The sequence below is a fragment of the Hakea prostrata genome, chromosome 2, assembly GCF_041222555.1.
Source record: "Hakea prostrata isolate BN-2017 chromosome 2, UWA_Hpros_2, whole genome shotgun sequence".
Lineage (NCBI taxonomy): Eukaryota > Viridiplantae > Streptophyta > Magnoliopsida > Proteales > Proteaceae > Hakea > Hakea prostrata.
Window position 1 is genome coordinate 11931034 of NC_142601.1, and position 12826 is coordinate 11943859.

General features: G+C 38.5%; 1 protein-coding gene across 1 annotated transcript; it reads left to right on the plus strand.

Annotated features, from left to right (window-relative positions):
* The first annotated feature begins 11220 nt into the window (after positions 1-11220).
* On the plus strand, positions 11221-12711 carry LOC149023758 (Papain family cysteine protease). The gene is made up of 3 exons (XM_089144261.1): positions 11221-11723; positions 11798-12161; positions 12269-12711. The coding sequence occupies exons 1-3, from the start codon at positions 11244-11246 to the stop codon at positions 12556-12558; spliced, it is 1134 nt and encodes a 377-aa protein (XP_089000387.1). The 5' UTR covers positions 11221-11243; the 3' UTR covers positions 12559-12711.
* The last annotated feature ends 115 nt before the right edge of the window (positions 12712-12826 follow it).

Here is a 12826-nt window from a genome sequence, read left to right on the forward strand (position 1 = left end):
AATAGACGAACTAATCTGTGTTGTTCCTCTCTGCATGGCTATTTTCATGAAATAAAATTTTTGGTCTTTTTCCGTGCTAGCTTCTTAGTCTCATTTGATTATTTTACAATATTTCTTAGAACCCATTTGACTTAATGTGTTAAATTTCTTTTCTTTTGGTAATAAATGTATGAAATTTGCTATATAAGAAAAATAATGCATTGAAAAAGACACGTCATAAGGGTTCAATTCTCATGAAACCGTTAACGTGCCAACCAACCGTCTAAAACCACCGCGCACCGCTCAAAATTTAGTCGACATACAACCTAATTTCTTGCGGTTCGGTTTAGGTACTCATACCGCCGCAGCGAATTAATCTACCAAATTAAGAGATATAAATTGTAATTTTACAATTAAAACACTTTACCTTTTCCCTATCCCTAATTCCTTATTTCAATTTTTTGTTTCATCATTCACTCATCTTCTTAGATTTGTTTGTTTTGTCTCTATTAATTAGATTTATTTGCTTTATCTATGTTAATTTCAAATTATATTTGATTGATTGATCACAATTTCATTAGGATCTTAATGAACTAATAACCAAAGAGGCATAAGTTCATTCGTACAAAAATTGTACCGCATTAGATACTGTGTTCAAACCATTTCCCGTATTTAATCCAAACCATATTGAACTGTTTTTGTAAATACCGGAACCGTACCGATTGACACTAGTCGTCATAGATTACATAACTAAGTGCAATCCAACACGACGTTGAAATCAGCTTCACGTGACATTTAAATCTTGAATAACGTTTTCGCAGCTGCAAAAGATTGGGAAGCGATTAGACAAACAATGTATCATCAAAGGTATTAAGACCTATTTTGGGTAAACATTCAAAAGACAAAAAAACACAGTTGAATGAGCACTATATAGTATCTTTGAAAGTTGACACGGCTCTAAAAAGATATTTCAATGACCTTAAAAAGGGATTTTGCTTGGGGGTCCATCAAGCCAGTCTTCAGTTGAAATTTCGATCTCGATCATTGAAATTCAACGATTGAGATTTAATTTCAACCAAAATTTTAGATCTGACAATTCAAAATCTCAACTTAACTATCATGCGCATGACTCAAGTAAAATTACGTAAAAAGAGATAGACACACCGAAGCACACAGCTCCTTGGAAAGTCACCACTCACTAGAGACACCAGAGAGGAAGACATTTCATTTAACCAGTAGGAGGAATCGAATTTTGAGTTGAATGGGACGATTCCAACTGTCACCACTGTTCAGATATTCCGGTTGACAATGATGATTTGATATCCACTATGATTAGTATATTTGACTTTCAGATCCACTAAATTTTCATTTCATTTCATTATTTCCATTTTCAATTTCATTTCATTATTTCCATTTTCACTTTCATTTATTTTAACATCACGTGAGCCGTCAACACGTGCCGAATTTGCCTTCGCTTTCTCTCTACGGTCCCCCTATGCTTTTTATATTGCTTTTTGAATTATTTCACTTCTTATCTTTTTCACCAACCACGGTGATCCAAGTGTCCACCTGATGAATAGTTTCAGATTCGAATCCATGCAGAAAAAAAGAAAGAAAAAGACAGCTATGAAACCCTAACCATTGATTCTCATAGATTCTATTGAAGCCCTTCAGAACCGATTGATAAAGAAAAGTAGAAAACCCAAGTTGTTAGGTTTTCTTTTTTTTTGAGAAACCTTCAAATGTTCCGCCTCACCAACTATTCTTTCATACCTAATGGTCTTAGAATGCATTATATTCACATCTTTTGATAGCGGGCTCATCTTTATTAGGAAGTTTGAGTCGAGATTCAGATTCTCTCTATCTCGCGTTACTTTACGTCTTATCCATCTGACCGTTGGATGGACGATACGTTGATTGATTTAGCTGTAATTATCACACGGAGATGAATCATGCATGCCTTTTGAAAACTCACTGATTCCTTTTCAACCATTTTTAAACAATAGACGAACTGACTTTGTTTTAAACTTTCCATCCAACTAGTGAAATTAAATAAATCCATGCGTTGCCCGTTTGAGGTAGACAGACATGATGGAGGGTAATGCGGGATAGAGAGGATCCAAATTGGTTTGAATCATCTATCTATAACTGTTGTAAGAATAGAAGATTGCACTGTCTTCACATCTTTTTATCATATATTTAAACAATCACCTATTTCTGAGTACTAATAAGGTGAATAAAAAACGAACGCCTTCACGAACGCGTGATCAAAAAATATGAAAATAGTATTATTCTCTACCCTTCCAGAATCCAGATATAGATGATCCTACAAGTCACTCTGTAGGTGTTAGTGAAATGCTAATTTTAATTTTTTCTACTTACTTCATAGGCCACGTGCTAATTTAATATTATCTCTCAGACCAGCCCAAAATAAGTGATCTAAAAAACTGATATTTTTTGCTTTTTGTTTTTGTGGGGTTGTGTATTATTTACTCATCCATAACCAAAAAAAAACCCTAGTTTTGGCATTTGGTGAGATTATGATCAGGGCTGGAATCTTTGGCTGGCCCATCTAAAGAGATAAAAGTAACCCATGACATTCATTTATTTTTCATATGTTCAAGGTGCTTTGCTTTTGGATTAATGACCTCAGATGATGACTAAACCTTACCATATCATATATACAAGTGATGGGAACTATTCCCATCTAAGGGGAGATGGTAACCATTTTATAGCATGACAAGTGGACGAAGAAGACCACATGAAAAAAAATCTATATATATATAAGTTTTGTCCTGAAGTTGCAGGTTATTGCCTTGTGGGCCTGTTTGCTTTGCATTATTAATTATGAAGCCTCTTAAAAGTGATCAGATGTGACGGGACGTACCTTTCCTTGGGAGCTGTGTTTGTCTAGGCAAAATCTGACCGTTGGTCCACTTACATCTCATTCTTTTCTGATACGTACGGATTGGTCCAGGTATTGAACGGTCCAAAATATTACCAAATACCAGTACCAACCCAACTGTTCTAAGTCGGTAAAAAAGGAAAGAAGCTGCTGCTGTCACTATGTCGATGTCAGCCAGGACTGTGTAGCCCCGTGATGGTAGGAGTGGGCCCAATAGGGTCAGTCAGATATATTATATAAATGGGCTTTAAGCCTTTGTTGGAGGTGGTGGGCCCATCCCCACCACTTCATAGTTATTTTAATTTTGAACTCTCTCTCTCTCACTCACTCTCTCCCTTGAAGGGTATGAGGGAGCATAATTATTTATTCCCGACATGACTGGTGGAGGATACCATCAAACTAGTTATAACCTGTTGGGGGCCTATGGATCCGAGGAGAGAGGAGAAGATATGAAGGGATAAAAGTTTCGAATCCATGATCTCTTTATATTTATTGTCTTTATATAAGAAGTTAACACTATTGTACTAGAAGTACATCCATTATCTCTTGGTGTAAAAATACATAGATCTATGTACTCACAACATATATGACATTCGAACATGATAGTTAAAGGAGAGAGAGCGGGCTCAAGAAACCCTAAAGCAATCGCAAACAGAGAGCTTCTCTCTCTCCACCTCCTCAACTTCACCCTCCTCTTCCTCATTTCTCTTCTCTTTGCTTCACTTCTCACACACTTCGCTCCTTTTCCCTTCTCCTTCCTTCATCATCTTCCTTTTTCTGTTCTTCTTTTTCTTTGTTGATGCAAGATTTGGAACTCATTCCCTCATATCTGGAGTTTTTGATGTCGTGAGCTCATGTTTTCCCCTCTTTATTGGTGCTAGTTTTCACCATCACAGCTGCTGCAACTTCCATTGCCAACGTCCTTGCTGCAACATCTTCTAGCCACAGATCTGACAAAGAAATAGTCAGCACTGCCCAGTTCTACCTTCCAACTCGCTCCTATGGATGTTCACATTGTAGCTTTTTTGCCCTCGTGGGATGATATCTCTCCGCCCTTGTGGCGTGTTAGTCTCCGCCTTTGTGGCATGTTTTTGCCTCTCTGGGCGTTTGTGATGGAAGGAAAGTGCGATTTTTGCATCGTTGGAGCTTATTTGTTGCTGTTGTCTTCACAATCTTATTTCTAAGGTTTTATTAGGTTTTGCCCATACCTTAGCTTAGACAATTTTGTCTATTGCGTGTATGATAGTTTGATCAAATTCCTCTCTTTAGTTCAAATGTTTCTATTTGATCTTTGTGTTTTCATGCATCTATTTTTTTTTGTATGCATTTTTTCTTTGGGGTGGAGAATTTGACAAAAAGTTACAATGTCTATCTAACAACCGAAGTAGGCACATCATTTGAAGTGGCACAACCACCAACCACTTTTATGGCCTCTACCAATGGAAGCAGGAGACACAACTGCCCATTGGCACCAAATTCTAATTAATGGTGGTGGTTAGGTACATGATTGACAATTAGTTTATTCTTATTTGTTAACCTTTAAGTGCAAAGTAGTATTAGATTAAGTGGTTGCACTCAGGCTAGGATTCCACCCCCACAATCTTAATAAATAAATTGGGACTTGAAAGTACTTAGCCTACTGTAGAGAACCAAGTACCTGGGGCCGGACGCCGGGGGCCAAGGCCCGGACGGCCACCCAAAACGGGGGCCGGGGGTGGGGTGGGAGTTTTTTTATAATATTTTTAGTTGTGGGCCCACCGATTTGTGGTGGAGCCACGGGAGCACTCCGGCTCCCGACGGGTGTGTCGGTTCGACCGTGTATCATCAACATGCACATGACTAGACAAATATCCCAATTACCCAAAAGAAAATTAAAAAAAGACTTCTCCTTAATCTCGCATGGAACTAAGAGAATCGATTCAATCATCAAACTAGTCATAGTGACTCAGAGCCCACAGACTCGGAGACAAAGAAGAAGATATATATATTAGAAGCATATTCGTGGCACATTGAATATGATTTAATAGAAAAAAGAAAATATTTTCTATAGTTCAAGTTAATTTTGACTAATTTTGGCCTATTCCTATTTCCTAAGTTCTGAATCTGATAGATCTAAAATCAATAAAAGTTGATTCAGTTGATGTTTCTGGTTCCTCCCTTTTTTATCTGAGAGGAACACAAAACCCAGGAAGGCAAGTGAAGTGAGTGGCTAAGAAATGGTTTATTGTAGAGGTGTCAGTTGGTATATTCCTGGACTATAGGTATGATACTTGTGAATTGTGATTGTTTCAGTTTGTTCACTGTTCACTGAAAAAAGGAACGATTGTTTTGGTTTTATGACATGCTGTAAGAGAGAGTAACACAAGTGTTGTGTCATATTGATGTATTTTCATGCATCAGTTCTTATATATATGGTGGGATTATATCGCATTATTCTTATATATATAGTTAAGTTGGTTGTCGATTTAACACGGGTCAGTTTGGTTCTCATAACATTAATTGGAATCGCACACCGGTGGATCTAATCGTGGTTCTTTTGGTTGCTTGTATTATTCTTATATGTGTGATGTGGGAATTATGTGGATGAATGCTTGATATGTTTTTGAGTTGATTTCATTGAGTTCTATTGAATTCATTCATTTTATATGTATTGTTGTTAGATCTTACTGCAAGTTATGAGGACTCCATTCAAATGGAGGATCCGTCGTTGGCAGAGTATTTTGAGGGAGCAACTTGCAAAGAGGTGGACTCAAATAGAGCTTCGTGCCCATGCCAAGATTGCTCATACAGAGCAGGGTATTAGTGGAGAGTCGGCGATACCTTTGGAGTCGATAGTGTCCTTTGTAGCATTATGTTTTATTTTCATTCTTAAACCTTTAGAGAGGGGCAATGTTGCCTTCTATCCACACAATTAGATTATTTTTTGCTGCAAACAAACAATTATTTCTTCTAAACTTTGATGTCTAGTTTTGATTACATTTGAATTATGTTTTAACTCTAGATAAAGGATAATTGTAACATCTTTGATAATTCATTTTATAACTTTGATTATTGATTTTGATTTATTCTTGTTCTTTGATTATGCTATATCATATGATTGTATGAGCTTGTCACTGAACCGTGGTCCTATAATGTATCATCCCCACGGTACTCGAAGGTATGACTGAATCTAGTTGGGTGAGGTGTGACATCATTGTTATTTTGTGTAAATTCCAAAAATTACATCACACATAGAAAAATTCGTTTTTTCCCCCTCTCAAATCACTACTCCTGCTGTTAGAACTTAAATTTATACTGTGAAATAGTTCATCTTTACCATGATGCACATTTTGATGGAGTTAGGAACGAAGAAGCAAGATCACAAGAGGTAATTCATTCACAAACTTTCTTGATATGGGTCTTCATCACATTTTAAATGGAGACGGCTGATACTCTTTCAAATCCAAAATTGATTTTAAAATATAAGATTTTAATAATATAATTGGCAATTCAATATAATTTTCATAAATGAGGGTAATGTCATGTTTTTGACTCCTTAATTTTAATGAAGGGCAAAATAAACATTAAATATTCCATGTTAACATCAAGTTGCAACATCTCAACGACATCTCAATGAGATGTCGCCTTTCGCTAGTTGCTGATTTATACGATACATTTTGTCCAAAAATCAAGTGAAGATAATTGAAAAGACCGTCATTTATTGCTCCACAGTTCCACGTAAGGCTAGCAGTATGCCTCAAGTTTCAAAATAATATGTCATCATTTATTGCTTTACCACGTGGTTGTCATGTCTGTGTTTTATATATATATATGGCACTTCAACAGGACCTCTGGCGGTCTTAAACTACCAACAGAGTTTGAGGAGCTCTTCTTCTTTGCTCCCGTATTCATGAAGGCTGACTTAGAGAAAGCCATGAAGTTCTCGAAAGGCTTGAGACCTACCATTAGGACTTACATGGCTATCAAACTCATTGTGAGTTATGCTCAAATTGTGCAAGCGGCAAAGAAGATAGAGGAAGGAGAGAGAGAGAGAGAGAGAGAGACTTATCTTCTGTAAAAAAGTTTGGCTATCCAAGGACCTAGCCCTTATGTGAACAGGAATCCAGGAAGGCTTAGTAGGCCCTTATCTTACCTCAATCCTCAATTCCAATCAAGAAAAGCAGGGTTGAGTTTAAAAACAAGTCAGTCTTTGAGTTTTGTGTTTTTCACTTTTCCATCATTGATAGTCTCGCAGGGTGTTTTGTGTTTTTCACTTTGTCGATCGTCAATCTGCATCGAGGGCTCGAATGACGACCATCGACCACCATCTACCGTCAATCACTGTCTCCTCTCACTTCTTGTTCTTCTTCTTCATTCTTTCTTTCTTTCTTTTCTTATCTTCTTTTTCTTATTCTTTCTTTCTTCTCTCCATCACTATTTCTTTTTTTTTTCTTTTTTTTTTTGACGCAAATGAGATAATGTTTTCTATTTCAATCTTCTCTCCATCACTATTTCTCTGTAAAGATGATTAGGGTTTCAACTTGATCGAGGATTTGAACGAAAAAAGGGAGATACCGAGGCGAAAAAGTTTCATCTTGATTTGAAGATTTGAATGAAAAAGGGAGATACTGACGACATTCGAGGCATTTTTCGCTACATTTTGCTAGTTCGCAAAATATCGCCGGAAAATCATCAATCTCGCTTTCACCAACCTTTTGGTTCCTCATCCACCGAAATTTTGCCGAAAAGTTGTACCTTAGTTAACAGCCACTTAACACCATTAGACTTGAGGGAAATAATAGTAATTTTATAAAGAATGAAATTTGATGAGTAATAAAACCAAAGTATAGAGAGGCAATAGTAATTATTCTTATTTTATTATACTTGGTTTTTTTCAAAAGATGGTTCACGTAGTTTGATGATTTCCCAACGTTATTTTTCTCATGCAAATGGTTGATTTTCATCCACCAGAAGGTTGACATTACATTTGGCCAATTTTTCATAATTTTAAAGAACCTTGTTTCTTAAGAATAGGATTTTAAGAATAATATTCTCGATAATCATGTAAAAATATTTCAACATTCAATTTCTATCATATGATTCTTCTCGAAACTTGATTTTTTTTCTTCCTTCTTTTTCATCAAACTGAATTCATTCAATTGAGTGATTTAAAACCCCAGAATCCTTAGACTAAGAATCCAAGGGTGGTTTACAGGTCATAGGGTCATATACTCTAATGACCGGGCTTTACATGCTAGGCTATCAGCATTCAGCAAAATAGTTGAATCCCCCAGAAACAAAAGAGAAACGAATATCTACAAAATATGACTGTAGATGCCTGATAAGTGATATCCTCAACAATTGGTTTAACCTCCACAGGAATCAAAAAGGCTGGATCATGTATGGCCTTGATTAATGCCTGGTTATACGACTCCACAATGACTTTCTCATGAATATCAGCCAAGACTTGAAGCAGTCCACTTCTAACAGCAATTGCCTCTCCTTGTAAAACAGTAGAGAGAAAAAATAGGGTCTGAAACAGCTCCAAGACCTCAGAATGATAGCGCCCCTAATCAAGAAACCAACACTACTTTTGAATGCATTCTAGGACTGTTGGAGAGAGGCTTCACAATTGTCAGTAACCCAAAATTGACTTAGAGAGAGGAGAGGCATGCCAAACAGCTCTAGCAAAGGGGCATTTTATAAAAATATGCCCTTCAGGGGAGGCATTTTATTATTCAAATTGCATCGTGAGATTCTCTAATGCTAGAAAGGGTCAAGTCAGCTAAATTGTTGATTCCATGGTCCTCTAGTTTTTAGTACCAATGTCACATAACCCCCACATGATCGGGCTTACAAAACCCCAACCCACCGGATTCCACTTAATGGGGCGTAACTCTGGCCATGGTAGAGATTCTCTTCACCCAACTTACCCGTTACACTATATTTTCACATTTATAAAGGCCTAACATGGATGACTCTAGTGGTGATAAGCAACATGTACATACCATGGATTGGAACACGATGTGTGCCTCTAAATCGAAGGCCAGGCTAAATCCTAAATATCCGCAATCTTCATAATTTCAACCTAGCGCTTCTGTCTTAGAAGGCATTGGGAAATTACTCCAGAATCCATCTTCCTTGTGGGGTCGACTTATGCTACAAAAATATTGCAAACATTCTTCATTTCTTGAAGTCCAACCACATGCCACAGACTCTTGGGGCTTGGAAATCTATCTTGATCATGGGGCGTGATCTAATGAAACAGGGTTTGTTCATGCAAATTGGCAATGGAGAACTCATTAATCCTTGGAAAGCAACTTGGATCCTTGGATACCAAACACTCTCCCTGACCAGGGTTGTTACCCCTTTGCATGGAAGGGTCCTGTCAAAGTGGTCCAGTTGATTAATGCTAGCTCTCATTCCTGGAATCGAGATCTATTACAGAAATGGTGGCCAAGTGACATGGTGGAAAAAATACTAACAATTCAAATACCACATTTTGACATGGAAGACCGCATCATCTGGAGCAGGACTTCATCGGGGCTCTTTACAGTGAAATTAGCTTACAACTTGGCTTGTGCTCTAAAGAAGAGCCACAACAATCGGCAAAGTTCTTCATGGTGTTTTCTATGGAAATTACCACTTCCGCCAAGGGCCATGCTTTTTCTATGGAAACTGCTACATCAAAAACTTCCCACAGCTGACCTTCTTGCCGTGCGTGGTTGTAATATTTCAACATCTTAATTGTCTTTTCTGTGGCAATATGGAGACATCGCCCGATCATATATTTATCCACTGCCCATATGCAAACACAATGTGGCATAATCTACATTTCCCGGTCTTGCTTGGAGCTTCATCCATTAAAGATGTGGTGGAACAGTCTTTGTCTCTAACTCTGCAAAATGAAGAGGCAAACAAGATCATCAATTCTCTTATTGCCTTATGGCTTCTTTGGAAGAATTATATGAGCAATATTGCCACACCTAACTCCACTCAACCAGCACAACTATGTTTCCAGATTTGGAAGGGCTTACGGTTTTACCACTCTCCTAAGCCACGAGTTCTTGCGTCTTCTACAACTTATGGAGTTATCAAATGGATAGCCCCCCTCCCCACTTTATCAAAATCAATGTAGATGACTCATTATATCAGGAGCAGAGGCAAGTGGGATATGGTGGCATTGCTAGGAACCATTTGGAAGAAATGTTATTTGGATTTGGACAGGGATCGATATCTCAAGATATTCTTACTTTGAAAGCGCTGGCAATGAGAAGGGCTATGTTATAGACGCATGATTTTCAAGTGACAAGAATAATGATGGAGAGTGATAATCAAGCATTGATCACTATCATTCAAAAGTACCCCCAAGAGGTGCCTTGGAAACTTTATCCCATTATCAAAGACATCAGCATCCTGACAGCATCATTTGAATCTATTTCCTTCAATCATGTTCTAAGAGAAACCAACTTCGTAGCTGATTCGTTGGCTAAGGAGGGAGCACTAACTCAGGATGTTTTTTTATATGTACACACACCCCCTCCCTCTATTAGGCTATTTATGTTATTCGACTTTCTTTCTGTAGGTTGTAATCATGATTTTTCTTTTTAATAAATTGTCTTTTTACCAACAAAAAAAAAAACATATGACTCTAATTGACTACAATGAATCCTATACCAAGCAAGTAAGTTGGATGGAGAGGATCTAGACTCAATAGGTCACGAGGACCAACCTTGGCCCAACCCTATCTCAACCCTGGCTCAGACCTGATACACAGTGCCACAAGGCCTAGGTGTCTCAATGGTCAAATAGTCACGGGGAACACGATCTTTCCAACAGATTCAACGGCTTCTATAGTTCTATTATAAGGGAGGGTTCCGCTATTTCGGTGTCTTTCTATCGTTCTTGATGCCAGCATTATCCACGTGTAAAACACACAGATGAAAACCTCCCTACGTGTAACCTTCGAAGACCCAAAACCTTTGCATGGTTGCCACGCCACGCCACGCCGCGCCACGTCTCGCCTTCGCTACTACTAAATTACTCCTGTGTCCCCCATGATTCCCATCTCTCCGGAATCGGTCGGATCGACTTGTAAAGGAACTTAAATGCCCCTCACTTTCATACTATCTACGTAACTACGTAGCTCAAAGTCTACCATCCCATGGAGGGCTTTACCGTCCTTGTGCAGATAAAACTAATCCAACTAACAAGGATAATTCTGTGATTTCATCCACCGCTTCTTCTACGGTTCTACCCCTACGAAGCCTACATGAAGTGATCACTCGGCCACCTCTCTCGAACGGAACCGTTCTCTGTGTTTCTGTCCAATTTACAAACGGGGACAGAAAGAAGAAGAAGATAATATCAAGATAACACGATGGGACGAGCTCTAGTTTCAACAGTGGGTGTCGTAGTACTAACGTACACACTTGCAATTCTTGCTTCTGCACTTGAAGGCATTTCAGAAGAACCGAAAATATATCAAGTCACGGAAGATCAAACCAACAGGAAATTCGCCGGAAATTGGCATCCGGGAACAGAGAAGCAGTTCCAGATGTTCATGAAGAAGTACGACAAGAAATACCTAACAAGAGAGGAATATTTTCATCGCCTTGGTGTGTTTGCTAAGAACTTGGTTAGAGCTGCAGAGAACCAGGTACTGGACCCAACTGCTGTTCATGGTATCACACCGTTCTCCGATCTCTCCCCAGAAGAATTCGAGAAAATGTATACAGGATTAAGAGTGGGGTCTCCCACCAATGAAATTTCTTCAACAGCACCACACTTGGAGGTTGATGGGTTGCCTTCAAACTTCGATTGGAGAGAAAAAGGAGCTGTCACAGATGTTAAGATGCAGGTTTTAACTTCTTCCTTCTTAATTTCTTCCTTCTCAATCAAATATCCTAAGATCTAATAAACTTATGGATGCAGGGAGTGTGTGGATCATGTTGGGCATTTAGCACCACGGGGGCTATAGAAGGAGCCAACTTCATAGCAACTGGGAATCTTACAAGTCTTAGCGAGCAACAGCTTGTAGATTGTGACAACACATGCGATGCAAAGAATAGGAAAACATGCGACAATGGATGCAGTGGTGGTCTAATGACAAATGCTTACAGGTATCTAATGGAAGCTGGAGGTTTAGAGGAAGAGAAATCATACCCTTACGCTGGGAAACGTGGGGAATGCAAGTTCGACCCAAAGAAGATTGCTGTTCGACTAGTCAATTTCTCCACAATCCCTCTTGATGAGGATCAAATTGCAGCTCATCTAGTCAGGAATGGACCTCTTGCAGGTGATATTGATACCAAATCTTTCATCTTATGTGACTGCAATTCTGTTCTGTTTCTATCCATTAATGCAAGCAGATTCAAAATCTTGATTTGATTGGAATGTTTGCAGTGGGATTGAATGCGGTGTTTATGCATACGTATATTGGGGGAGTTTCATGTCCATTGATATGTTCAAAGAGCGGTATCAACCATGGAGTTTTGCTGGTGGGTTACGGAGAGAAAGGCTTCTCCATACTCAGATTCGGCAACAGGCCATTCTGGATCATCAAGAACTCATGGGGAAAGAGATGGGGAGAACATGGGTATTATCGACTCTGCAAAGGACATGGCATGTGTGGCATCAATTCCATGGTTTCTTCGGTCGTCGCTGCCACTATAACTCCATCTGAATCTACATGAACGATGTATGATATTTGCACTAGATATGCTTGCAGGTGTTTTACATGCAGCTCTGTTATCCTGTTCCAGGATTCCATGTTCTCTACAACACTAGATAGACAAATCAATAATTTTAGCTCTATTTCATTGGTCCATCAAACTATCTGGTTTTTACAACGTACAGTACAGTAGAAAAATATCCAAGGTATCAGGAGCCAGAGGGAAATCTTATCAAGAGACCTGTGATAATCAAAACGCCATTTCCTGGTCAAATTAATCCCATTTGCCT

What these genes read in the sequence shown, in the direction of transcription:
- LOC149023758 (XM_089144261.1), top strand. Translation starts at nt 11,244, where the DNA reads ATGGGACGAGCTCTAGTTTCAACAGTGGGTGTCGTAGTACTAACGTAC. An exon ending in TCACAGATGTTAAGATGCAG is followed by an intron (nt 11,724 to 11,797) that starts GTTTTAACTTCT and finishes TTATGGATGCAG; the next exon opens with GGAGTGTGTGGATCATGTTG. An exon ending in CAGGAATGGACCTCTTGCAG is followed by an intron (nt 12,162 to 12,268) that starts GTGATATTGATA and finishes GAATGTTTGCAG; the next exon opens with TGGGATTGAATGCGGTGTTT.